The sequence below is a fragment of the Dasypus novemcinctus genome, chromosome 20, assembly GCF_030445035.2.
Source record: "Dasypus novemcinctus isolate mDasNov1 chromosome 20, mDasNov1.1.hap2, whole genome shotgun sequence".
NCBI classification, from domain to species: Eukaryota; Metazoa; Chordata; class Mammalia; order Cingulata; family Dasypodidae; genus Dasypus; species Dasypus novemcinctus.
Window position 1 is genome coordinate 22,906,937 of NC_080692.1, and position 26,421 is coordinate 22,933,357.

Here is a 26,421-nt window from a genome sequence, read left to right on the forward strand (position 1 = left end):
GAATGACCCAGTTCAAGAAACAGCAGGTGCAAAGGTCCTGCAGCCACAGAGAATTTTTGGTGTCTAGGAATGGCAAGGCCCGTGTGGTTGAAGCTGAGTAAGGGAAAGGAGGAGTGTTAGGGGACAAGGTCCAGGAGGAAGGCACTGGCCAGAATAGGTAGGAGCTATGGGCTGAGGTTGGGAGTTTAGATTTTATACTTAGTGTGGTGGGAAGCTCTTGGAGGCTTTGAAGCAGGTGAATGACACATGCGGATTAACATTTTAAAAAAATCACTCAGGTTGCTGCGTGGAGAATAGTCTGCAGGTAGGTTGGAGGCAGTGGACGCTGTTGAACCAGCTCTATGGTGGAGCAAAGGGTCTGGTTTGTGATGGTTGCCAACTTCTCTGGTGTGCTGCTCCTAACAAGTCCGGTTTCAAACTATTAATGGTTTAACCACCGGCTTGTAAAACTCCTGAAAATTTAGCAGTTAGTTTCTGTAAGCCAGCATGAGGCAGTGGTGGCACCCTGCTGGCAGGAGACCCATCGAGAGACTTTGAGAGTGGTAGTAAAGGTAAGGAGAGGAAGTGATCAGATTTGGGTATATTTTGAACACTTCCTCCAACTGTGATGATGCTCTTGCTGTATCTCATTTAATTCTCTAACAGCCTGGAACCCAGCCTTGGTGCAAATGAGGAAAAGACACCCCTTCCCCTGGCAGTCAGAACCTTGCACCGGGGTGCAGTGGTGTAGTGTATGGCGTGGAGGCTCAGTTTCAGCCTCACTCAGGGTACAATCATCCATTCATAACGCAGCAGGCCTATGACAACACCGAGGACGCTTCTTTTAGGCTGTCCTTTTCAGTGGAGAAATTGGAAGCCCATATTAGGTAAGTAACTTGCCTCAGTGGGAGGAAGGGATTAAACCCTGGCCCCCCATCTCAGTCTTTTTTTTTTTTTTTTTTAAAGATTTATTTATTTATTTAATTCCCCCCCGCCCCGGTTGTCTGTTCTTGGTGTCTATTTGCTGCGTCTTGTTTCTTTGTCCGCTTCTGTTGTCGTCAGCGGCACGGGAAGTGTGGGCGGCGCCATTCCTGGGCAGGCTGCTCTTTCTTTTCACGCTGGGCGGCTTTCCTCACGGGCGCACTCCTTGCGCGTGGGGCTCCCCCACGCGGGGGACACCCCTGTGTGGCAGGGCACTCCTTGCGCGCATCAGCGCTGCGCATGGCCAGCTCCACACGGGTCAAGGAGGCCCGGGGTTTGAACCGCGGACCTCCCATATGGTAGACGGACGCCCTAACCACTGGGCCAAAGTCCGTTTCCTCAGAGTCTTTGATATTCTTTCTCCAAGCCCCCGTTTGAGTCTCTTTCTCATCGGTCCTTTAAATGTACTCCAGTGTAGCCCCATATCCCAGTGTACACCTGTGAGCCTGACTACCGGGCATGCCTGCTTGCAAGGGCAAGGAAATGGAAAGAAGGAGTAAGAGGATGGAGAGTCCTAGGTTTATAGACTTTTACTGCAAAGTTTTATCCCTGGAATTTGGCAACCTCATGGGAAGAGAAGTGCATAAATTGTTTTTTGGTACCTACTTTATATAAAGTGTTCCAATGATCTTCTCATTAAATGAGGAAATAAGAAATTTCAGCTTTATTTTTAAGGTGAGAGCACCAAGACTCAGAGAGGTTAAGAAACATGCCTGGCATCACACAGCTGATGAGTAGCACCTGGGGCAATGGCCTGTGCTCTTTCACATGCTCTCCCAGCAGCTTGAGCTCTACCGATGGATAAGGGACCCTCACCCCTCTAGCATCCTGAAATATTGTAGGAACTTGACATGAAGCCGGTGTATGGAGGGGATTCCTTCATTCCCTAACAAACACTGAGTGTCTACTATTTGCCAGGCACTGTCTTAGGGCCTGGGGTTGAGGGATGAATAAGATCCTGATCCTGAAAATTACTCATGGTCCCTCCCTATGCTCCCCTTTACAACTTGGGGTCCCAAGTCCCATTTGCGCATGTCTGATGTATCTCATGAAACCCAGGGCGACTACATGGTGTGAAATTTCCCGACACGACCATGGGACATGGAATCTGGACATATGGGAGGTGCCAGAAATTGCAACTTCCCTTTGCTCTGCCCCAAATATGGCTTCCCCTTCCACTGCCAAATCCTGGGCTGACAGAAATTGGGATGCCAGCTGTAGCATTTTTAGACAGCATCAGCTCAGCCCTCCACTTGCACCCCACTTCTCCACTTCTTGGTCTCCCTATTTTTGACAAGAAAGCAAGACCCTGTCTGATGAGCATGGAGTGTCTTTCTAATGTGGGGCACTTCCCTAGAGCAGGGCCCCTTCCTGGCTTGGGAAAGGACCAGGGCATTAGTGTGGACATTTTTTTTTTCATGGAAATGGAATTCAAATTGGAACCTTATGTCTGGATTCTCTGTGCTGCCGAGCATGGCTAGAACATGGGCCTGCATCAGCTAGATCTGGCATTCCACAGGTCTGCTGACTCTGTGATTAGCTAAGCTTGTGCTCGCTCCCTAATTAAGAGGTTGCATGCATCTTTCTTTCCTGCAGGCACTCACTTCTGGTGGTCAGATAGTACACTATGATGCCCAGGTGTGCCTATATGCACATATGTGTGGATGTGCGTGTGTGTGAAAAGGAAGCAGCAGAGGGTTAGTTCTGCATTCAAGAAACGGATGGGTTGAGCTCTAGGCCTCCCTGAGTTCATAACATTTTACTCAGGACCCAGGAGGCAGCTCAGCTCCTTGCAGCAGCTCAGCTGGGTTTGACTCTCCACTCCCTACCTAATGAGCTGAGGGCCTTTCTGCAAGCTAGTTGACTTCTCTGAGAGCTCCAGTTATCTGTTGATGCATAACAAGGTACCTGCCACCTAGTCCCTTAAAACAACTTGATATTCTGAAATATTTCACAATTCTGCGGCTCAGGAATTCAGACAAGTCGCTGTGGGGATGTTCTCCATCTGTTCTGTGACGTCTGGGGCCTCAGCAGGATGACCTCAGTGGCTGGGGCAGGGGCTGTCACCACTCACTCCCAGCACCTCACACACACCCAGGACACCGAAGACGTTCAGTAACTATTTGTTGACTAAACGAACGGTCAACTCACAAGTCTCCTGTCTGCATGGGGAAAAGACAAGAGGCAATGGGAACAAGAGAGAGGGGGGGCAGGCCTCTCCAGGCACCTGCATTATGTCTCTATACACATGTAAACATGCTCAGGTCCTGACATGGGTGTGGAATTCTATTCGTTTTGCTGCTAATAAAGGTTGAGGAGCTCAGGGCTCCCAGATTCTTAGCTATTCCACTGCCGAGGATAATAGAAAATGCCTGCATTAATTTGGGCTTTTCAGATGATGAGGTTCTGGGAATAAGTGGGAGACACCAAGCACTTTGAGATTTTTAGATGGCAAACCAGTCGGAAATGTCCTCACTTGTAATTTTCACTGCTCTGTGTTTTGGCTGTTAGTATAAGATCCTTCAGCTTCTGCCATTTCTCCTTTTATCCTTTGAAATGGCACTTTCCAATAGAAAGTGAACAGGGATATTTATTCTGGAACAAGGGGAGATGAGGGGACACGTAAGTGGGCTAGAATTTGCTCCCATCCCCTCTCTCTATGCCTTTGTGGGTGTATATAATGTAGTGTCTTCCTCTGTGTCCCCTTCCTTGCTCTCCTGTCCCCCCACTCTGCAGAACATAGATGGAAAGAAAAGTCAAGCACAGAGGGCTTCCAGGAATCAGGTTCTGGGCTCTGCTGGGAGGCTGGGGGTGAGCACCAGACCTTATGAAGCCCACTCCACACCCAGCAGGAGGGGCCTGACCTGGCGGGAGGTGCCTGATGTCACCGGAAAGGGCCAGATGGGAACTGGGAGAAGATGCTCTCATCTGGGAGCCACTGCCTCTGTTGCTCCTTGGAAAAAAATATTTTCTCCTACCAAACCCCTGCAATAGTATAGATCTGGAATTAGAAGCACGGATGCACAGGGATGTCCCCTGCGTAGGGGAGCCCCACGCACAGGGAGTGCGCCCCACAAGGAAAGCTGCCCCGTGTGAAAAAAGTGCAGCCCTGCCCAGGAGCGGCACAGCACACGCGGAGAGCTGATGCAGCAAGATCATGCAACAAAATGAGACAAGATTCCGGGTGCTGCTGACAAGAATAGAAGCGGACACAGAAGAACACACAGCGAATGGACACAGAGAGAAGACAACTGGGTGGGGGGGGCTGGGAATAAATAAAAAATAAATCTTAAAAAAAAAAAAGGAAGCACAGATGCAGAATCCAAGAATTATAAAACTAGGATGATAATTTATGATAGACCCCAGAGTCCACGCATCCAAACTCCTTGCGGTGTAGATGAGGAAACTGAGGCCCAGGGAAGTGAGACGACACAGGGCTAATCAGTGGCCGAGCCACACCTGGCAGTCAGGTTTCTGGATTCCAACCTCAGTTTGGCTCTGGATTTCAAAGTCCTTTGTGAGCTGTGAGGCCCCACAAAAAAATGAAAGGTTCATTAATGCTATTAGGTTCCTGCTTCCGAGGATCGCTTGGTGGCAAATGTAAGTGGAAAGGAAATGGATGTCCATCTGAGAACCTCCCTCCTTTCCTCACCCTCCTCTTTCCTGCAGCCCTTCCCCACCAACCTCCACAGCTCACCCTCCCCTTGTGTGGCCTCTGTCCTCTGAGCTCTTGTTGGGGACCCAGATTTGGCTGAAAACAGCACAAAACTGTCAGTGAAGGGGATGCAGAGAAGAAAGCGCAGTGGAGGCTGCTTGGGTGAGGCTTCTGTCTGTTAAAAAGTGATGGACACACAGGTTCTACGGTCATGGCAGATGGCTCTGGAGTTCAGTGCCTTGCCAGTGGGCCCTACTTTAGAATTTGTGCTCCTAAGGGTGATGGAGTTGGACTCAGCTGTGACCTTTCTACACATGCCTCTTCTGTCACTTTTACTGAACCTGTAGTTGGCTCTGGGGTTGGTGTATACCTGGGAAACTTGAATCTCTGGACTGCCCATGTGCCAGCTGGGCCCTGAGCCTCAGCAGAGTTCAAACTCCTACTCTCTGGTTTGTTGGACTTACCCAGGTCAGCTAACAGGGAGGTGAAGATGGTCAAACACCACACCAGGGAACCGAGAGCGCCTACAACTGCAATCAGGAGAATTGCATCCATTAGCCATGTGAAATCTAAGCCCCCTCTAGATTTAGAGGTGGAGTGGATATCACCATCCCAGGGTCCACAGGATGGAGTAAAAAAAATATGGATTAGTGTGGACTTACTGGTATTCTGCTATAGAATTATTGTGACTCTAGCAATGGAAGAAATTGTATCATTAATGCAGAGACAGTGGCCACGGGAGTTGCTGAGGGCAGGGAGAGGAAAGAAGAGATGTTATGTGAGGGCATTTTTGGGACTTGAGTTGTCCTAAATAATATTGCAGGGACATACGCTGGACATTATATATCCTGCTGTAACCCACTGAATGGACTGGGGGAGAGTGTAAACTACCATGTAAATGAGAATCCACACGGCACAGCAGTGCTCCAAAATGTATTCACCAAATGCAATGAATGTGTCACAATGATGAAAGAGATTGTTGAGGTGGGAGGAGTGGGGGGAGGGGGGTATGGGGTATATGGGAACCTTTTATATTGTTTTTAATGTCATTTCTTGTGATCGAAGTATCCTTGAAAAACAAAAAGACAAAAAAATTGGGGAAAAAAAAGGAATGAGCAAAATGGAAGGCCTCCAAAGAAGCAGTGCAACACAATTGCCTCCCCGTCCCTCCCTTACATCCTCCCTGGCCCCCAATCTCCCAGTGTCCGGTGAGGTGAATCAGGATGAACATGGGACATCGGCACCCGTGTTCTCAGCTCCGGCCAGCACCTGCACCGGCACCCCTCTCTCTTGTCAGGCTCCTGGCTGGCCTCGGTGAATTGTGTCTGGGAGGAAATGAGGGCCTCCTTACACCAGGCCATTTCGAGGCTTCCTGAACCGCAGAGAGCACTGGGCGAGGGTATGAATATTTTATCAAAGGCCATAAAACATAATTTGTTCCTCTGAGTGAATTAGAGGCTGTAGTTAAAAAAGGAGAGTTACCATCAGTGGAGCAGGGGTTTTGCATTATTTAGCCCCAGCTATTTCATTACATCAGTAAAGCCGGAGAATCAGAGCATTAAAATCACACCCTTCGTGCCTCGGGAAGGCAAACAGCATCTTAGAGGCCCAAATACATACAACTTAGGCTCCGCGAGGAAACAGTGCTCTTTGCCTGGCGGGCTTTATAGGGGTCCTTAGAAATGCTTGGATGGAGATAGGCAACAAGCCTGCCCCAGCCTCCTGCTCTGCCGCCTGCGTTTGTCTCCAAGGGAAAGGTGAGCGAGTCATCCCAGCAGAGCCTCTTGTTTCTGCAGGGTCCTCCCCAAACTCCCCTCTCCCCCTCTCCAGGATCAGCTCCTTTTCATTCCCCTAGAGGTGCAAGGGAAACTCGAGCCCAGAACAGGAAAAGACCAAAAATGTATGTCAGACATCACTGCTCCAACCTGTACACGCCAACAGAAACTGTTGTGTACAGGTAACGTCGCGGAGACCCTATCTGCCCGCTCCATTTCTGGGATCTGTCCTGACTCCATACAGTGCCTTCTCAAATCTCTTCTCTTCTAGGTGTCCCCAAATTTCTGACCCTGGCGGGGGGGTGGGGTGGGGACACACATCTTTTGCTTTAAGTTCTCTATCATAAACTATATCTCAAGCTTTATCATTGTTATATTAAAGTCCTTTAATTTGTTTTCAGATCTAAAAGAATGCCCTACTCCATGGACTCCAAGTTTAGAAAAACAAACAATAGATATAAGCTTTGAAACGACATTTTTAAAAACCGCATCAAAGGTTCTGGATCAATGTCTTTGGGATCATAATCAAAGCACATATAATTTCCTCCTCCATCAATGGTGGAAGGAGGCAGGAAAATATTCTACATCGTTCTAGAATGTAACTTAAAAGCAATTGTTCTTTTGTTATTCCCATTGCTGCACTGGATTTTGATATCCCTTCCCATCATTCCTGCTATTTGGGGTAATACTTGCAATTGGTTTTCTGTGTCTTGGCCAGCTCTTGCCTCCTTTCTACCACCCCAATCTCTTCCCTGCTACACACATGCACTCTCTCACACATGCATTCACACACATATGGCTGTGCAGAGCTTGCTTTCACTCCATCAGTGCTCTGAGTGATAGGGATTTAGGGCAAGTGGGAGAGGAGGATGCGGTTATCGTAGGTGAAGAGAGATCCTTTTGGCCCTTGTAGATGCCCCACAAGCTTCATAGCCAATGCTCTCCTTGCATCTCTTTCTCTTGGTTGCTTTATCCTTCTTCAGTCCCTCATTATTACTCATCAACCAACATTTGTTGAGCACCTGTTATGCGTAGGATGTTGTTCTAGGTGAGGGGAAATAGATGCAACAGGCAGGATCCTTGTCTTTATGATGCTTAGAATCTGAGAAACATGTGTTTCTTTTGGGCCTACCACTTCTTCCTGGAAGGATTAGCTATTTGTAACTCTCAGGATAGAGAAATCCTGCTGAACAGGGAATGGAGAGATCTGGACTCTAATACTTACCTCACCGCAATATAACCATAAGAGCATAGGAAACTCATTCTCTTGCTCTGAACTCCTATTCTGGCACCAGCAAATGAATTCAGTTGAGTAAGATGATGTTCACAGTCCCATGTAGTGCTTGATTCTATGATCCAGTTTTCTCAAATTATGTTCTGCAGTTCACAGGTCTCAATATGTAAAGTTTGGTGAAAAACAGTGTTCAATGGTCAAATCCTATTGGTAAACATTGGGTTAAATGATTTAAGGAATGTATCAGAGATTTTATTATTCTAATGTCTATGTGAACTTCCATAAGATTAGTGAAATCATGCAGATTCCCAAACTCATGTAATTGGAGCATTTGTTCGTGTGTTTATGTGTATGTATGCATGTGTGTGTAAATACCTGTTAACATGGTGCAAAACTAGAATTGTGGAGGGCACAGCTTGGAAGATTAGCACTGTTCACAACCATGGTCTTTGGAGTCAAGACTGCCTGCATTTGAAGCCTGCTCCAGGGTGCACTAGCCCTGTGGCCCTGGGCTGTGACTTAGCTGATCTGTGTTTCAGTTTTCTCATTTATGCAAGGACTATAGGTAAAGTTTCTCCTTATAGCATTTAGAAAAGTGCTTGGAACACAGTAACAATGCACTCAATGCTTATAGTAAACTATTATTATCTTTAGTCAATATTTATTGAAAGATTAATAAACAAAAGGTAATTACAGCATTTTATCATAAAGACTTCACTTCTGATTCCACTGGAGGTGTCAGATAGGAGACGAGATTCGAAAGCAGGTTACTGTTAGCTCAGGGGTATAGAGTTAGAACAGAAAATAGACAAGAAAGAGCAAAAAGCCAGGCCAGTTCACTTAGACATATGTGATGATCCCTATAGAAAGATATGTTAAGGGAAAAGTAAACAACAATAACAACAAAAGTGTTAGCCAAAGTTAAGCTTTTGGAATGAATTTCATGATCCATGTACATTTTTCTTCTTGTAGTAATAGAAAATAAAACATTAATGACCTCTGTGTTGTAAATCTCTTCCAAGCAGGAAGGCAAGTAGATATTTCAGTCAGGGGAGGCTAGGTTATGCTGTAGTAACAAACCACAATTTCTATGGGTTATAACAAGAGATTATTTATTGCTCAGACTACATATCTGTCACTGGTATTTGGGGTGCTCCGATCTTTGTCTTTTACCCAGAGTCATGGGCTGATGGATTAGCCACTTTTTAAAGTACTACAGATCATTATGGCAGAGAAAAAGAGCTCTGGCATTAAGTGTTTCAGGCCAGATATGGCACATTACAACTCATCAGCCAAAGTAGTCACATGACTTCAACTAACCACACATGGACAAGGAAGTGCACAATCTACCACAAGCCCAGAAATAAAGTTGGCTAGTTGGTAAATATTTGCTAAATAGCAGCAATGACTACCATAGTCTGTCCTTCTGAATACCAAATGTTTGGCTCCCACAGGCAAAACTCTTACTTGCTAAGGGAGTCAATTAAAAAGTCCCATCCAATCCTGGCATCAAGTGGAATCCTAGTATCTCTGGTGATGTGTGTAGTCTTTTTGTTGGGAGACAACAAGTTCTAATCTCTACATCAGTTCTGGATGTGGTTCCTCTTGATTCAGAGACTTAGGAACAGGAAAGAATAAGTTATCTGTCCCTCAAACATAGTATGTAATGGTTGATTAGAAATAGGATAACTGTGATAAACATTCCCATTTCGAAAGGGGAAAGATAGAAGAAGCATAGCAGTCACTGGTCCATAGCAATTCTGAAATCCCATAGAGAAGACTTAGGCCTTGTTTGGCTGTCTGGGAGAGGTGTCTAGTCCACTGTTCTCTGGTCATTGGCTTTACCCTCTGGGAGGTTCTTTCCCTGTTAACTCCTTTGGTCATATCTGTGGTGGGCATAGCACATAATTGTCTCCTGAGGGACTGAAGAATTTTCTCAGCCTGAAGCCTGAAGGTTGTTTTAAAACTCAAGCAGTCATAAATCATCTAGTGTAGGTCCTAGCTCCTTTGGCAATATGACTGTCTTAAAATCTTCTTGGACTTCTTTTAACTGTGCCAGTCAGCTCCATGAGCCAGTAGCCAAAATCCACATCTATGGTTTTTGAGATGAACCTAATAGTGGAAAATTTGAGTCTATCAGTTTTCTGTGGGAGATTACACACCTAGTCTATTTTTTTCTCTCTAGCTACTTTGTCTAATTCAAATGAGTCTTCTGGAAGCCACAACTTTAACTAGGTTTTGCTTTAAAACACCTTACTTCATTCAGAGGATTAGAAATAAGAATGACTGCCCTATGCTTGATTTGTTCCACAAAGCAAGCTGGAGTCCTAATCAGTCTTTCTTGCACAAAGGCCATCTAAGTTTTATTTATTTCTTATTAGGAACAAGAAGCAGTTGTCTCTATCAACCCTGAAAATCCTAAAATTCTGAACTCTCTTTTCCATTCCATCTCAGCTCATTACCTGGCCAATTTTTTGCTGAGCTTGTCAGTATGTTGTACTATATTGTCAGACACAGCCAAAAGTAGTCAATATACAATATTAATGATCTGTTTTCAAATCTCTTTCTGTAGTCTTTAAGTATGTTACCTGCTTTCTCAGGGATCACATGTGGCAAATTTTCAAAGATTTTGCTACTCATAATGTGGATTTCCCATAACAGCCTTCAAAAATGTTTCTTCATTGCACCATCTGATGGCCACAAAGTCAATGCAACAATTTTTTTTTTTGTTATAGCATCTTCTCACTTATGGGTACCTATGTCTAAATCTATTTTGGATAGATTAGATTTTGCGATGGTAGATTTTCTTATTGATATCCCCAAAAATCAGAGGATTAGAACAACAAAGGATTATCCTCACTCAGGCTACATTTTTATTGCTTCTGTTGAGAGCTCTGTCCATGTCATCTCATTCTGGAATCTACTTCACATCAACAGAGCAGCTGCTATCTTGAGCAATGCTGGTCATTGTAGCTGGGCTAATGAAAGCTTTGGAGGGTTTCACATTGTTAATTAAATGTTTTGACCCAGAGTGACATGCATCACTTCTGCTTACAACTTCTTGATGAGAATTAGTTGCCTGGTTCAAAGCAACTACAAGTGAACTAGAAAGCATAGTCCCCTAATGTTCCTGAAAGGTAAGAGCTGGAGATATCTGGCAAATCACATTAATGCTATCACAAGAGGGGAATGGGATAAAGATGCAGACTACAAACTTGTGGTACTAACAAGCACTCTTGGGAGCTTCCCTGAATGCTAAGGAGCTCTTAATAGATTTATTTCTTGGAATGGTTAGACATTTTCTAAGGCTGTTTGATTTGTGTGGCACAGATGTCTAATGTATTCCTTTCCCAATATACAGCTTCACTCAAGTGAAAGCTGTTAGATTTTTCTCTAGTGAATTCTGGAGCATCACCATCACCACTTTGTAGCTGATGACATCATCATCATCATCATCATCATCATTAAAAGCTGTGACTAAGCAGCTAATTATAAAGGTTGCTTACCTATAGGAACATATATATTTGTATTGTCCTTCCCCTGTCCACTCAGGTCACAGAGAAAACCTGGGAGGAAGAAAATGGTCACAGTCCTTAGTTCTTCCTGAGACAAATTTATAAGGGGGACTTTAATTCTAAGAGTTATGCTATCAAATGTGGGTTGGGGGCAGCCATTAGTTTGTAGAACCATTGGGTGCTATTGGCAGAAAATGAGCCTTTAAAGTTCAAGACACTTGGGTGCCTTAGGTGACCTTTTGGGGTGTCTGTGTGTGTGTGTGTATAGAGGTAGGGGAACAAAGTGAAAATAGCAAAAACTGGCTGCAAAGTAACACATGGACTCATCCAATCACCTATTATAATTTCTCTCTTCTCCAGGAGTCAAAGCTTCCTTCCCTATCTTCCCAGTAGAGAATAATGGAGGGAGGTGAAGAGAAGGAGCAAAAACAAGTCTGAGACCTTGGGGAAAGGGGTGAAAGAGGTCACAAGAAGAAGGGGGCTAGGTCATGTGGACACTCTTCTTGCTAAAGGAACTTCCACATAGGATTCCCTGAAGAGCTGGGCGACTAGGGCGGTGACAGCTTTTTTCAGAAGTGAGATGAGGGACACAGGGGCTGACCTCCCACTCCTACTCCCAACCATCTTTGTATGGTTTAGATTCTACTGTGGAAAGCTAAAGGATGGGAGAAATCTTCTCAGGGAGGGCATGTGTATACTTGTGCAAAGTTGGGGGAAGGGAGTTGGCCAGTCTCCACCCCTTCCTCTCAGCAGGGGCCTGTGGGTGACAGGGCAGTGAAAAGGACCATTCCCGGATATTACTTGGTCACAGAAGCAATGAGACTAAGTTCATCTCCACCACTTGCACTCCCCTACAGAGATCCTGCTATCAGAGTTACATTTATAATATAACTCTCACAGTGCTATTGATACGGAAGACTCTGAAAATGACAGGCACATACACAAACACACACACATGCTGCAAAGTAAAAAATGTAATAAAAAGAAGTTTAGAAAATAGAATAGGATGATCATTTATATACCCGGGATACATACATTTTAGTACCCAGGGCAGAGATAAGAAGATAAATGGTTATCAAATTATATGCCATGTTTCTTGTATGTACTTTGTTTGGTACAGAGTCAGTTTTAGGTGACTCCTCCCACTGGCATCCTTTTTTTATCCCACCATGTATTTCTGTTCTTACGTAGAAAATATATTCAGTGGCAGGGTCAGCATAGGCCTGAAAGGATGTCCCTGGAGTCCAGTCCTAATTGTTGGTTTCCAGGACAGCGCCTTGTCCTGATTTTCATTCTACCTCACTGGCAGCCCCTCAGTCTCTTTTGCTGGCTCCTCTTCCTCCTGAACTTAAACTGTAAATTGTGGAGTACTGCGGAGGACTTGATCCTGGTCATCCTTCTCTTATTATCCATATTTTGTCTCTCCAGAAGACTTCGGTGCTACAGATTTAAATACTTCTAAATGTTTTAAATTCACAAATCATCAATTTCTCTTCCATATTCCAGGCCTTAATAAACAACTACCTCCTCGACATCTTCAAGTGCAGGTTTAATTTGCCTCTCTGATTTCATAGGTCTAAAAATGGAGTCTTATTGCATCCAACTTGTTTAACCCCTCATCTTCCCTCTCTCAACAAATGGCTCCACTCCCTACCTAGTTGCTCAAACCAAAAAAAAACACGGCCTTCATTGCCGATTCTTCACGTTACCCATCAGCAACTCCTGTTGAGTCTTTCTACTAAATACTCCCACCACAACACACACACTCTCCATTTCTACCCTAGTCCAAGTCACCATCATCTTCTTCCTGGGCTGCTGAAATTTCCTGGTCTTTCTCTTCTTCTTTTGCCCCTTTGTAATTCATTGTCCTCACAACCTCTGTGTAAACCACATGATTCCATTCCTCTACCTGAAAACCACCACTGGCTTTCCATCACCTGTCAGATAACACCTGAACACCCCACCATTCGATGTCTTATTCCTCTCTCTTCTTGACCCTCATCTTATACTTCTCTTCATCTTGCTGCCTTTCTTACCACTCTGGCCTTTTCCATCCCCTGTGCCCTTCCTAGTTCAGGGCTTTTACACCTGTTGTCTTCTCAGAATGCCCTTCCCCTGCTCTTAGCATGGCTGGTCCATTCTCATTGACCAGCTTTCAATTCTAGTACCTCTTCAGGGGGAAATTTCCTAGTCATCCTGTTTGCAGTTGAATCTCCAGCTTCCTTTCTTTTTAAGATTTATTTATTTATTTATTTCCCTCCCCCCCCCCCGTTGTCTGTGTCTATTTGCTGCATCTTCTTTGTCCGCTTCTGTTGTTGTCAGTGGCACGGGAATCTGTGTTTCTTTTTGTTGCGTCATCTTGTTGTGTCAGCTCTCCGTGTGTGTGGCGCCATTCTTGGGCAGGCTGTACTTTCTTTCACGCTGGGCGGCTCTCCTTATGGGGTGCACTCCTTGCGCGTGGGGCTTCCCTACGCGGGAGACACCCTGCATGGCTGGGCACTCTTTGTGCGCATCAGCACTGTGCGTGGGCCAGCTGCAAAAGGGTCAAGGAGGCCCAGGGTTTGAACCGCGGACCTCCCATGTGGTAGACGGACGCCCTAACCACTGGGCCAAGTCTGCCATCCTCCAGCTTCCTTTCTAACATAGCATCCCATTAATTTTCTTCCAAGCATTTATCACAATATGTAAATATCATGTTTTTTTGTTTATTTTTTAAATGTTCTGTCCAGAATGTAATGTACTTACCACACTACAATGTAAGATTATAAGAGTAGAATTTTGTTTAGATTGCTTCTGGATCCCCACACTGTACTGGGTACCCTGTAGCTGCTCAGTAAATACTTGTTAAATAACTGAATTACCCCTATGATCATTGCAAGCATCCAAATTTAGATATAATGAAAAGAAAGTCAGCTTCTCAGAGCAGAGTGCTGGCAAGAAATCGGTGCTCAGTGGATGCTGGGGAAATGATCAGCTGTCCCTGGAAGCAGCACTGCAGTCTTGATGGGTTTGCACTTCTTGTCTTCTTTGTTCACCTGGGAACCTGCACCTCGGAAGGTTTTACTCATTCTGAATATATTCTTGGGAGGAATGATCCAGGAATAAGGTTTATCTTAAGTTGAGAAGTGAATATAGTTCATAAAAGGATTAAAAACAGAATCTGATTCATGAATTTGCTAATGGCTTTTCTCTCCCAGGGGACCCTCCCTGTGCAGAGAAGCTCCTATTGGGTGACAGACTTCTGTGAAGGTAACATCAGGCTCTGACTGTACATTGACAGGTGGTGCCAGCCAGGCTAAATCCCAGGGATACCAAAATGGTGGTCTATAAAATACCCAGAGTTCCTGTTATCACACTGGGCTATGTAACCTTCTGGAAGAATCATTCCCAAGTTCCTCCAGTATTTGTTTGGAAGAGTTACCAACCTAGGTGAGAGTCCTAAGAATAAAACTGACAATGATGAAAACAAACCTGCAAATAAATAACTCACTTAAGTTTTGAAAACAAAACAAAAAAGAATCATGGGGAAATCAATGCACAACGCAGAAAATAACTACGGCTATTTGGACAGGGGTAAAAGTGTATCTTCTATATTGTATTGATTATTGGTTTTCTTTTGATTTTTAAAATCGAATCGAGCAACTTACTTGCGTGGAGTCTCAACTGCACGTACACAGCCTGTAAATAGGAAAACTGTCTACGGGATGACTCCATATACTTGCTTTCTCATCTTTTGTGCCCTTCACAGAAGCATGTGAGGTGAGAGGAATGTGGAAACCAATTGCACAAGTACAGAAAGGAAGCAGAGGCTGTTTCCTGGTACACCTGTGAGGGGCTAGAGAGGGAATGAGGATGCAGTGTGTTCCAGCTGGCATCTCTCCTTTACACTCACCATCTGACCTCTTCCCTACACATCCAGGCGTTTTAGTTCCCTCCTCCACCAACTCCTCTGGGAGTGAACTATGCTGAAAACCACTGTCGTTTTTAAAACACTTTGTGCAACACAAAGAACTCTTCTACGCATCTTGTGGCTTGAAAGTGCCTTTCTAGACCATTCTCACCATTATCATCAATGAACCCTAATTGGTGATGTAATATGTATAAGAAGCTACCCAAAGAGGACATTTTGGTCACAACCATCCCAGAAAGGAGGAAACTAAAGCACAAAGAAGCAAATGTCAGTCTTACCTAGAAGTGGCAGTGTGAGGTTAGACCAGCCTTACCTCCTCAGACCCCAACCTGTCTGATCTAGTGAAGAAAGACCATAGAGCTTCTGGAGAATTGGATGAGAAGCTGTTCTTACTTCTTCCATCCTGGACAACTAGGAAAGGGTTCAAGAGGCTCCTGACAACACTTTGCCCTATCCAAATACAGCCAGGTGGGCCTTGATCCTAACATTACCTAGGAGCAAGGGTGCTCTCTCTCAGGGTTTTGAGGATTGGGTGAGATAGTACCTAGATGTAACTAGCACGGATTAGATGCTCAGTAAATGCAGCTATTATTTTTATCAACACTCTTGCATACCCCCTTCTATTTACTGCTCCTTCCCTTTTCTTGGCTGCTCAGTAAGTAGAAATTCCAGATGTGCTCCCAGGGAGTCTTGGTAGCAAATGCTTTTTCAGGGTGCACTTCCCTGGAAAATGATACCCCTGTGATACTAGCATCTGGTTCTTTCTTCACCAGGGTGGCTGCTTAACTTTCCCAAGTCTCCCTTGGAAAACTCCTGGTAAGAAAGGAAGTGGGAGGCTTCTCCGCCCTTTCTCTACTACCACTTTGCTAATCTAGGAGTTGTAACCTCTCCTCCCAGATTTGCAAAAGGAAATATGGGATTCTCTGGGGACTAACATTGGAATACGGTTTAAATTGGAGGCTCTTAAAGATATTTAAAAAATCGTTCCTCTCTCCTAGAGATCGGAGAGGCTTGCGAATGGGTCTTTGTAAATACAGAGGAATGAAATACGATTAAAAAATCTTTTTTCCATTAAATTTCTGGGTGAGTGGAGAGCACGGTTCACGGCCTCGTGGAGTGGGTGGGGTGTGTGGGGCGGGGTGTGTTTTCTTATTGATGCGCAGGCCAACTCGGTACACCGAAATGAGGTATCAGCGCACTGAGTGCTCCTTCAGGGAGGCTGCGATGTGAGGGTGTGAAAGGCAGAGGCGTGCCAGGAGAGCGCGGGAAAGATTGCTGGTGAGGCAAGTGTGTGTCTCTTTCCCCAGCGCCCTGGCTCGCCGCAGCCCCTGGCTGGGCGAGGGGTGTGCTGTGGAGGTGGGGTGGGAGGGGGCAGCAGGCGGGGCCTGCCACGTCACTTGGAGAGTGTGTGTTGGGAAGGAAGGGCAGAGCCGAGAGCCGAGCCGCTGCAGCTGCGGCGGCCGCAGCCAGGGCTTGAGCAGTTGGGAGGTGGGTCCCCGCGCTCCCGCGCCGGGGCAGCTCGAGGGCCGGGTCCTGGGCCTGTGGCGCGGTTGGTGGGGAGGAGGTGGCGGCTGTGGCCGGACGGAAGGAACCGCGACCTTGGCCAGACGGAGCCCCGGCGTGGACGGAGGGCGGAGGCCGAGCCCCGCCAGGAGTCTTGGCCGAGCCGGAGGGAGGCGCATCTGGCGCTTCGGCACCAGCGACAGCCTGGGGTCTTGAGTTGCTCGAGGAGCGCAGTGGGAGCTGGGAAGAGGTACCCCGCCTGGAGGGCGGACCCCCGCGTCCCGGAGCCCAGCTTCAATCACGGCGGGGAGCGCAGCCACGCGTCTTTTCCGGCATCCAGTTTCGCACGCGCCAGCTTGCGGTTCCAGGTATTCCAGGAAGCTCTGGCACCCAGGTGCGGGCAACTGGAGGCGCAGAGCCCACTACCCTGCGCCCAGGTCACCTCCCCAGACCTAGCGCGGAACAGGGCTTCAGGGCTCCCGCACCCACCCGTCAGGTCAGATCGCGAGCTCGGAGGAGCGCGAGCCCCACCCTAAAAAGAGGGCGCAGCCGGGAGCTGGGCAGCGGGTGCCGCGCTCTAGCGGTTGTGCCGCGGGCGCCGTCCTAGTGGCGGGGAGCGCGCGGAGGAGGGGGCATGCGATCGGAGAAATCCCTTACGCTGGCGGCGCCGGGGGAGGTCCGTGGGCCCGAGGGGGAGCAACAGGATGCGGGCGACTTCCCCGAGACCGGCGGCGGCGGGGGCTGTTGTAGTAGCGAGCGCCTGGTGATCAATATCTCGGGGCTGCGCTTTGAGACACAATTGCGCACCCTGTCCCTGTTTCCGGACACGCTCCTGGGGGACCCCGGCCGCCGCGTCCGCTTCTTCGACCCCCTGAGGAACGAGTACTTCTTCGACCGCAACCGGCCCAGCTTCGACGCCATCCTCTACTACTACCAGTCGGGGGGCCGCCTGCGGAGGCCGGTCAACGTGCCCCTGGACATCTTCCTGGAGGAGATCCGCTTCTACCAACTGGGCGATGAGGCCCTGGCCGCCTTCCGGGAAGACGAGGGCTGCCTGCCGGAGGGGGGCGAGGACGAGAAACCGCTGCCCTCCCAGCCCTTCCAGCGCCAGGTCTGGCTTCTCTTCGAGTACCCGGAGAGCTCAGGGCCGGCCAGGGGCATCGCCATCGTCTCCGTGTTGGTCATCCTCATCTCCATTGTCATCTTTTGCCTGGAGACCTTACCCCAGTTCCGTGCAGACCCTCGAGGTGGAAGCGATGGGGGCGGTGGGAGCCGAGTCTCCCCAATTTCCAGGGGCAGTCAGGAGGAAGAGGAGGATGAAGATGAGTCCTATAAGTTCAATCCTGGCCTCACCCCTGGGGGGATGGTGGCAGGGGGCTCGTCCTCACTAAGTACTCTCGGGGGCTCCTTCTTTACTGACCCCTTCTTTCTGGTGGAGACCCTGTGCATTGTCTGGTTCACCTTCGAGCTCCTGGTGCGCTTCTCCGCCTGCCCCAGCAAGCCAGCCTTCTTCCGCAACATCATGAACATCATTGACCTGGTTGCCATCTTCCCCTACTTCATCACCCTGGGCACCGAGCTGGTGCAGCAGCAGGAGCAGCCGCCGGCGGGGGGCGGCGGGGGCCAGAACGGGCAGCAGGCCATGTCCCTGGCCATCCTCAGGGTGATCCGCCTGGTCCGAGTGTTCCGCATCTTCAAGCTCTCCCGCCACTCCAAGGGGCTGCAGATCCTGGGCAAGACCTTGCAGGCCTCCATGCGCGAGCTGGGCCTGCTCATCTTCTTCCTCTTCATCGGAGTCATCCTCTTCTCCAGTGCCGTCTACTTTGCCGAGGCGGACGACGATGATTCGCTCTTTCCCAGCATCCCCGACGCCTTCTGGTGGGCCGTGGTCACCATGACCACGGTAGGCTATGGGGACATGTACCCCATGACAGTGGGGGGCAAGATCGTGGGCTCGCTGTGCGCCATCGCTGGGGTCCTCACCATCGCCCTGCCCGTGCCCGTCATCGTCTCCAACTTCAACTACTTCTACCACCGCGAGACGGAGCAGGAGGAGCAGGGTCAGTACACCCACGTCACCTGTGGGCAGCCTGCCCCGGATCTGAAGGCAGCCGACGGTGGACTTGGCAAGCCTGACTTCTCCGAAGCTGCCCGGGAAAGGAGACCCAGCTACCTTCCTACTCCACATCGGATGTATGCCGAGAAAAGGATGCTCACTGAAGTCTGACGGATGCAGGCAGGGCCCACGGGAGAAGGTGGTGCTGAGCAAACCATCTCTCCCGCTTCTTTCTCCTCCTCCTCTCTCCTCACCCTGGCTCCAGATGACTTCCTGCCTCCCTCCCCTGCGCCCAGTGGACGGCATCCTGGGCCAAACACCTGGACTGGAAACCTTGTTCCTTGGCCCCTGCCGCATTCAGGGTTTCTCCATCCAAGGGACGGTCTTGAAATTCCACCGGTGCCACTCAATCATGCCCATCTTCTGCCACATGGATTGACAAATACATTTCCCTCTGACCTTCCTTCAAGATTTTAATTTTTCATGTCGGGACCTTAATATCTCCAGGGACAGAAAGGCCGACAGGATGGAATTCAGGCATCCCAGGGCCCCATCTCTCTCCTTAGTGTCTTTTGCTTTCGGGCAGGCACCTGTGTTAGCTTCTGGTCACTTGGCACCTAGCAGAAGCTGGAGGACAGAAGGAGTCCTCACCTGCTGCTTCATTCAGTACCCTGGAACCCTGCTGGCCATCCTGCACAGGGTCCCTCGGTAGGGCCATTGGAGGTATAGTCTCAAAATAACGTTTCCCATCTTTCACCTTGGATGGGACTAGATAAACTACAATTCACCTTGACCATTTGGAGGCTCTTAGGGTCGGTCCTGGATGAAGGGAGCCACTGGATTCTTCCAGGTGTGTTTTGGGACAGCAGACACCAGTCTTTGGGCTACATTCCATTCTCCCCACTCTGATCCCCTGACTCTCTTCAGCTCCCAGGAAGGTTCCTTCTCAGAGCCAAATACTCTTTTTTTGTGCAAGTGCCTTCCTGTGCAGAAGAATTGGCAAAAAGGGAATCAGAGCCAGGAGGAATGGCTGAAGGGAGTCAAGCAACTGGCTTGATCACAGAATCTGTGGCAAGCTGCCACTTAAATAGACATTCCCATCTCCAATAGGTAGAGGAACCTTGCAGAGAATTGCAGACTGCAGATTCTCTCCTTCGCTTTCCCCTGGTCTCTCTCTAGCCCTCCACCTTCCTTCCTGGGAATTTGACTTCGTCTTGCAGTTGAAGGGTTTCTAGAACAAACTCTAGCTTAAACTCCCAGACAGGTAAAAACACACCTTGGTTGCCAATATGGGTCTCTTCCCATTCTGTGGGCAGTGAAATATGGTTTAGGTAAGGAACAGACATTATTCCTTGACTGACAGCCTCACTGCTAGAGGTATTTTGCTGAGTCAAGCAAACATTGGCCTGCTCTGCCCTTGGAGCTGCGCTGACTTGCTCTTCCTGGTAAGGTCACCTGGGGGCTCCCCATCCTGGACTAAGCCATCCTTTTCCATTGTGAAACTGCTGCCTTCCATCCCCCCACTCTGCCCCCGAATTTCCCCTCATTTCTCACCCAGTACCATTGTCATTTTGTTTTTTGCCTCGATAAACTGTGATGTACTATTCTGAGCTTTTCTGGGTGCAGTTCAGAAACCGAAAGGACTGTTAACATGTTTTTTACTTTATATCTATGCTTTGAGACTCTTTGATGAGAACTTAATTTTTTTTTTTCTCAAAGAGTGACTTAAGAGGGATGGCCCTTTGAGGGTTTCCTTGAGAGGCAAGGCGGCTCCTTTGGGTGCCAGGTCTAAAATTGGATTTTGCCAATTAACTTGGGAACCATAATCCCTCTTTGTGCCTCAGTTTCTCTGCCCATTAAATGGGACCGTTAATATACTCCCCTCCTTACCTCATAGGGAAGGTGGATGAGCTCACCTGAGAAACTAGGGGTGATGCTATGCCAGCGTGGGAGTTTTAGTAACTGGCTTGATTTTGAGTTCATTGCCCTGTTTCCCCATCTCCCACAGGCAAAGCTCTCCCCTAGAATTCCTGCCTTGCATCCAAAGCTTAAGAATGGGCCATTATGGGCCAAGAGCTCTCTAAATCCATCCTTGGCTTCTGGGATGGGCCTGAATCTTTCTTCTTATCCTTCAGAAAGTGGGGTCCTTCCAGGGCTGGAGGTCACCTTGGCTGGGAGCTTTGCTTCTCCAGACCCGAAGGACAGTAGGAGAGAGAGGAGTTCTTGGCTCAGAAACCTGCTCTGAGGCCAGAATCTGTCTTCAGTTATTCCTGGCTCTTTGGGGACAGAAGAGAAGGGCCCACTCCAGAGGCACAAGGGCTGCTCCAGCAGTGGAAATGTAGGAACATGTATGCACATCTTTTTCTCTCTCTCTCTCTGATCATCCTTCTCACCATCCCTTAGGAAGCATTTCCTTTTCAAGTCAGTGCTTGCCTGAAAGTAAAGGGTTTGTGGAAAGCTGGGCTCTCTAAGGACTCTGGTTGCCATAGCAACCTTCCAGCCTGTTCTATCTTCTGATTTGGGCAGCAAGGGACAACAGGAGACTCTATTTTCTCAGCTTCCCAAATGGGAGAGTCTCCCTCGTTTTGGTTTAGGGGTTTGTCGTGCCAGGAGAAGGATGTGCGACTTGTGGAAAATGTGGGGGATGCAGAGCCCCCCAATTTCCTCTCTGGATTTCCTGGTTTCCCCACCCAGTCACTGAAAAAACTGCCTCATCTTACCTCTGACTCTTCAGAAACTTGAATGCTAAGCAACTGCCCAGTTAAACCAACGTCAATATCATCTTTTTCAAAATGAGATGGGGAGCCTTTGGAGAGCCTCACAGAGAGCAACAATAGTTTTAGGTTCCATGGAGTTCTCGTCTCCTCAGAGGAAGGCTCTTCCCTCTCTACGAGAGTAAGAGATCAATGAAACTCCTTCCTCCCAGGGAGGTCCAGCTCCTGGGAGGAATCACATAGGTGGTTTTTCTTAAGATGTTGAAGAAAAACTGAGAAAAAAAAGCCGTGCCCTGACCTAGTTTCTGTGAAGGATTTTGCCAAGTGGGGTCCTCCCTGACCCTCAGCCTCTGTACGTGGGTTTTGCCTCCTGAGCACCCAGAGAATATGTACTTTGTGTTGCTGTGGCGACTTCAAGGCTGCTTGGGAAAGGTAGGGTTCAAGCCATGGCTACCCCTGACTCAAGCCAGCAGGAGCTCCCAAAGGACTTTCCGGAACTGTTAGCCTCATTGTGAGATGGGGAGCGCCGTCCTGCTGGACAGTCTCCAAGGAGCGAGGAGGGCTGGCTGTCTTTCCATCGGAGGTAGGTTCTCCTGTGGGGAAATTTCACTCCTGGCTCAGTCCTCTAGGCAAAATTAGAACTTGGGGTTTTCAGGGTGGGGAGAAGGTGGGAGAGCATATATGTGGGGAGAAGCGAGGTTTTGAGTTCCCCTTTTCCCAGTGTTCTCCCCTCTCTCTGTCTATTTTTCTTTGATTCCATCTATTTCAGTGTTTCCGTCTCCCTGTCCTCTGGTTCTGATCCCTCAATGCTAGCCCTCCCCATCTTTTCTAGTCATTTCCTTTTCCATTTCTCTGGATTTCCCCCTTCTGCCTTTCTTGTTTTTCTCTCTTTCTCTACCCTTTTCTTCTTCTTCTCACATTTCTGTTTTTTTTTTCTCTTTCTTCGTGGCTTTCACCTCTTCTTCATTCTGTGTATTTTTCTATCTGTCTTTCTCCCTCTTCTGCTTTCTTTGGTGGCCAGCAATGCCTTTTCCACTTCTTTGAGCCCACACATTTGAACTCTAGGTCAGATGTGATTCAGGGTATCTGCTAAGAAGGTCTCTACCTGAAAGACTCCCCCCCTTTCCTGCCATTCTCAGTGTGCCATTCTCTCCTTCTGAGCTCACCTCTGGTGGGAGCGTGTGTGTGTGTGTGGGGGGAGGGGGGGTTCCCTGAATGTACCAAGCAAGATGAGATTGCTGTGAGTTTAGGAAAAAACAGCATCTCCCAGGAATTTCCTGAACCTGTAAGAATAGAAGAGAGCGAGACCTGGTAAGTGAATGGTAAATATTCTGCTATATAGCTCTGGCATCTCTCCACAACTGTAAGAGGCTCGCAGAGAGGCCAAAGGCAAAGAAACAGTAGAACTACTAAAATAAACAAAGAAAATAGGACTTAGAAGGAAGGGATAAGATTGGATTTAGCCTAGAAAAAGCCTTAACTCAAGGGTAGCCTTACGACTGCCCTTAGTTGGCTCAAAGTTTCTCATAGCCTGCAGCTGTGTGTCTTGGGCACAGAAGGGGGGAGTGAAAGGAAGAGAGGTACACCCCAGTGGTCAAGGTGCAGGGGCCACCCCTGTGACAAGGTGGCTGAAGAGTCACCAAGAAATCCTGGGGGTTGCAGAGCACAGAGCAAGTCCCACCCACAGATATCAGGAGCTGGAGGGTCCCCCGCCTGGCTGGAGATGGTTCTAGTAAAATAGGCACCAGGGGACTTTGGGGGTGCAGCGGCTGATGGGAATGTCTAAGCCTGCATTGGGGAGATAGTTGCACAACTCTATAAATTAACTAAAGAATCACTGAATAAGGCAATATGAGCTCATAACCTGAGAGTTTCACCTCCTGGCTAGGGGAGGGGTAGTGGGGTTTCACGAATTTGGAAGTGTGGCATACGGAACACCCAGGATGGAGTGACAGCTCTTTTTCTCCTGCCACATAGGAACACTTTAGAGTGTTCATCCAGTTGCTCCCTGATACTTCATGTACGGCATCAAGAACTTGTGATTTTTAAAATTTGTTTTAAAAGCATTTAAAAATATTTTAAAGCAGTTCATGTAGAAGTGCCATGCTCTTTTGGCTGGAAAGATAGGTCAAGCCATTTCTTGGTAAGGGTGGAGCATAATTAGCATGCATTAAGCGGTGATAAATTTGTTGGACATTATTTATTACATAGAGCTAAGGCAGTGAACTGGCCTCAGGGATGCAGGTTTTGCTGACAAAACAAACAAAGAAATAAACGAACACACCAACCAACCCGAAATAATTTCTTTAACTGTAAACTCAAGAGTTCCTTAAGAAATTGCATAGGAGTCCAGGTTCTGTTTTCTCACCCCCTCCCAACACTTCCCCTGCCCCAGGTAGCCAATAACCCTTAAAAATTCTGGGCTGAGGTCTCGGCACCATCTCTGGGTCTTCGGGCTGAATGTAAACAAAAGTGGGAGGGACCAGCCTTCTTCTCTGTTGCCCCTTCCAATGATTCTTTACCCCACTGTTCTCCTCTTGCTCTTATTTGCCTTTTGCTCGCCCCACCCCTTCGGTCTTTCCCCTCTAAGACCTCTCCCAGTCCTGCTGTGGCTCGCTCCTCTCTCCGCCTGCTGAGTCCTCGCTGCTGGCACTATTTCCATGTCCCTGCCTCACGGCGTAAATGCCAAGGCAGAGTCCTGGGAATGCTGGCGTCTCAGGCCTCGATGGCTGGAAGTGGTTTTGATTATCTGTCACTGCCGCGGCAAGGGAAGTGAGCTCTAATTCTAGCTTGTTGGTGTCACTTAGGGGAGGAAAAGAAGTCCATTTTTAAAAACCGTAGGATTTCCTCTCTCCGTCCACTGTGTCCTGGCCTGCCTTGGACCAGACATCTCACGGCAGAAGAAGGCCTGGAGTGGGGGGTCTGGCGGGAGAGGGCCCTTCCGGGAAGCAGGTCACCGGGAATAAAGCCAGGTGGGCTGGAGGTCCCTGTGGGGTCTCGTCTCCCCTGCTTGGGGATTCCACGGACTGATGACAGACGCCTGGCTCCCAGGCTCTGTTCGGTGACGTGATGTCAGGAGCCGGTGTCTGCTGAGAAAGCCTCGGGAAGTCGTTCATCCTGCCTGGTCGTCTTTTCGTGGCCCTCAGCCCCTGGCTTCATGTGGACCCTAACAGGAGTCCGTGGGAGCTGACCACCGTGACAGTGATTTCCTTGTTCCCAGAATAAAAAAGGGGTGCTCACTACAGGGAGTGCCACTAATACTGGTCTAACCTTGGCTGTCACTTTACCTACGAGTGCCACTAGTACTGGTCTAACCTTGTCTGTCACTTTCCTACTGGGGGGACCTGGCCCTGGTGGGGTGTAGTAACACAACTCCAGCGTCAATGCTGTTACTCTGAAGAGGCTTCTTCCTCAGTCCGTCATCCACCCCGGCAGACCCTCTTAGCCTGACCCCAGGAAATGTCCTGGAACCTTCGGCAGCCTCCACCGCAGGCTGCCTGCAAGCCTTGCAGACAGACCCTGGCTCTTTGGAGGGAGCGAAGTCGACGTTTCAAAGGGAAAGCAGCCACGCAGTCTGCTGGCGCTGCTATTTTTGACATGCTCGCTGTTCTCCCAGGGCTTGACAACCACTGTCTCCAGGAGACAGACTAACCCGCTCTGGGCAGCGGAGCTCACGTGCTTTTAAAAGGAACACAGGAAGGCCGCGGTGAAGCTGGGAGGGGCGCACAGTGCCCACGAAGCTGAGGCTGCAGGCCCCATCGTCACCTGCTGCTCCCTTCCCCTGCTTTGCCTCCTCCTTGATCGGCGTGGTCCTAACAAGAAGGATTTCAGCGTCCATTAGAAAGCATTTAACAAAGTGGCCGAGGGCATGAGTGCTGGAGCCGGATTGTCTGGGTTCAATCTCTTCCCTCTGCCACTTACCAGCCGGGAGATATTGGACCGGTTATGAAACCTCCCTGTGGCTCAGTTTCCTGCTCTGTCAAATGAGTACTGATCTCATAAGGCTGTTTTGAGGACTAAATGAGTTAATGATACACAGTGTTAGAAACAGAAGGCACCATGTGGCGATCGGTTAGTATCACTATTACTACCCCAGGAGGTCAGCAGGCCAGGTAATGTTTTCCTCCCTGGCAAGTAAGAACACTGAGGCTCAGAGAGGTTGTGACACATTCCAGGTCACACAGCTAAGGGGTGGTCCACTGTCCTCGGGGGAGGTAGAACATTGTTGAATGCGGGGCAAGAGGGACCGGTCAGTACCAAGCAAGAAGCAAGAAACTCGGGGCTCCTAACTGTGCACTTGGGCTTTTTCTTTGCCAGCCAGTTTGCTTCTTTGGCTGGAGAGCAGCAGGTAGTGCTGAAAGCGCCTGGCCGCATCCATCTTTATGGGCTGTCCTTCTGTAAAGCCCCTTGAACCTACCATCCCTGTTTTCCCCCTCCTCACATTTTCCCATTCCCGGGGGTGGCGCTGCACTAGAACCTTCCTCGCAGCCTCCTTGGAGCACGTGCAGGATCTTACAGTTAGCACGGGGGTCCCCATAAGCCAGACCCCCGCCGGGAGCTCTCCGGTGTGCTTCCCGCGATTTTCAACCTCCATGCCTGTCCCCGGCGTCCCCTCCTCTTCCCCAGCCACCTTCAGGTCCCAGGCTGGGTGCTCACTTCACAGGCGGGGATACCCTTGAGCAGCCCGTGGCTGGGTCCTTCCTCCTGGGGGGCCGGGGAGGGTCTTCGGAGGAGGCCTGGGGTGCGGGGCGGCCGGCTCCTCCCCTCCTGCGGCTCTCTGTCGGCCTTCACCTTCACCGCGGCCGGAGCGGCCCCTCCAGCGGGGGCCCTGGGCCGGGCCAGCCCTGGGCCCCTGCGGCCCTGCCTTCACGCCTCCCGCTGCCCCGTGGGTCTCTGAGCTCAGGGTTGTCTTGGCCTCATCGGGTTTGGAGTCAGAGAAGAGAGGTTGGGTCCGAATCACCGTTTATGCACTGTATGCCCCTCCTGCCACCTCTCTAAGCTTCTGTTTTGTCATCTGCAAAATCAGGACGCTAATCGCACCTGCCTCACACGCTGTCCTGAGGCTCAAACGAGGCTGCGAGTTAAAAGGGTTTAGCTTC

The 26,421-nt window shown here is 48.8% G+C and overlaps 1 protein-coding gene across 1 annotated transcript in view; it reads left to right on the plus strand.

The window, feature by feature from the left end:
• Positions 1-16,303: 16,303 nt before the first annotated feature.
• The window catches only part of KCNA6 (potassium voltage-gated channel subfamily A member 6), a 40,573-nt gene continuing 30,455 nt past the window's right edge, over positions 16,304-26,421 (plus strand). Inside the window, exon 1 of the mRNA XM_004459026.4 lies at positions 16,304-21,905. Within this exon, the coding sequence (XP_004459083.1) occupies positions 17,187-18,779 (1,593 nt within the window). The 5' untranslated portion in view covers positions 16,304-17,186 and the 3' untranslated portion in view covers positions 18,780-21,905. The remainder of the gene's footprint in view (positions 21,906-26,421) is intronic.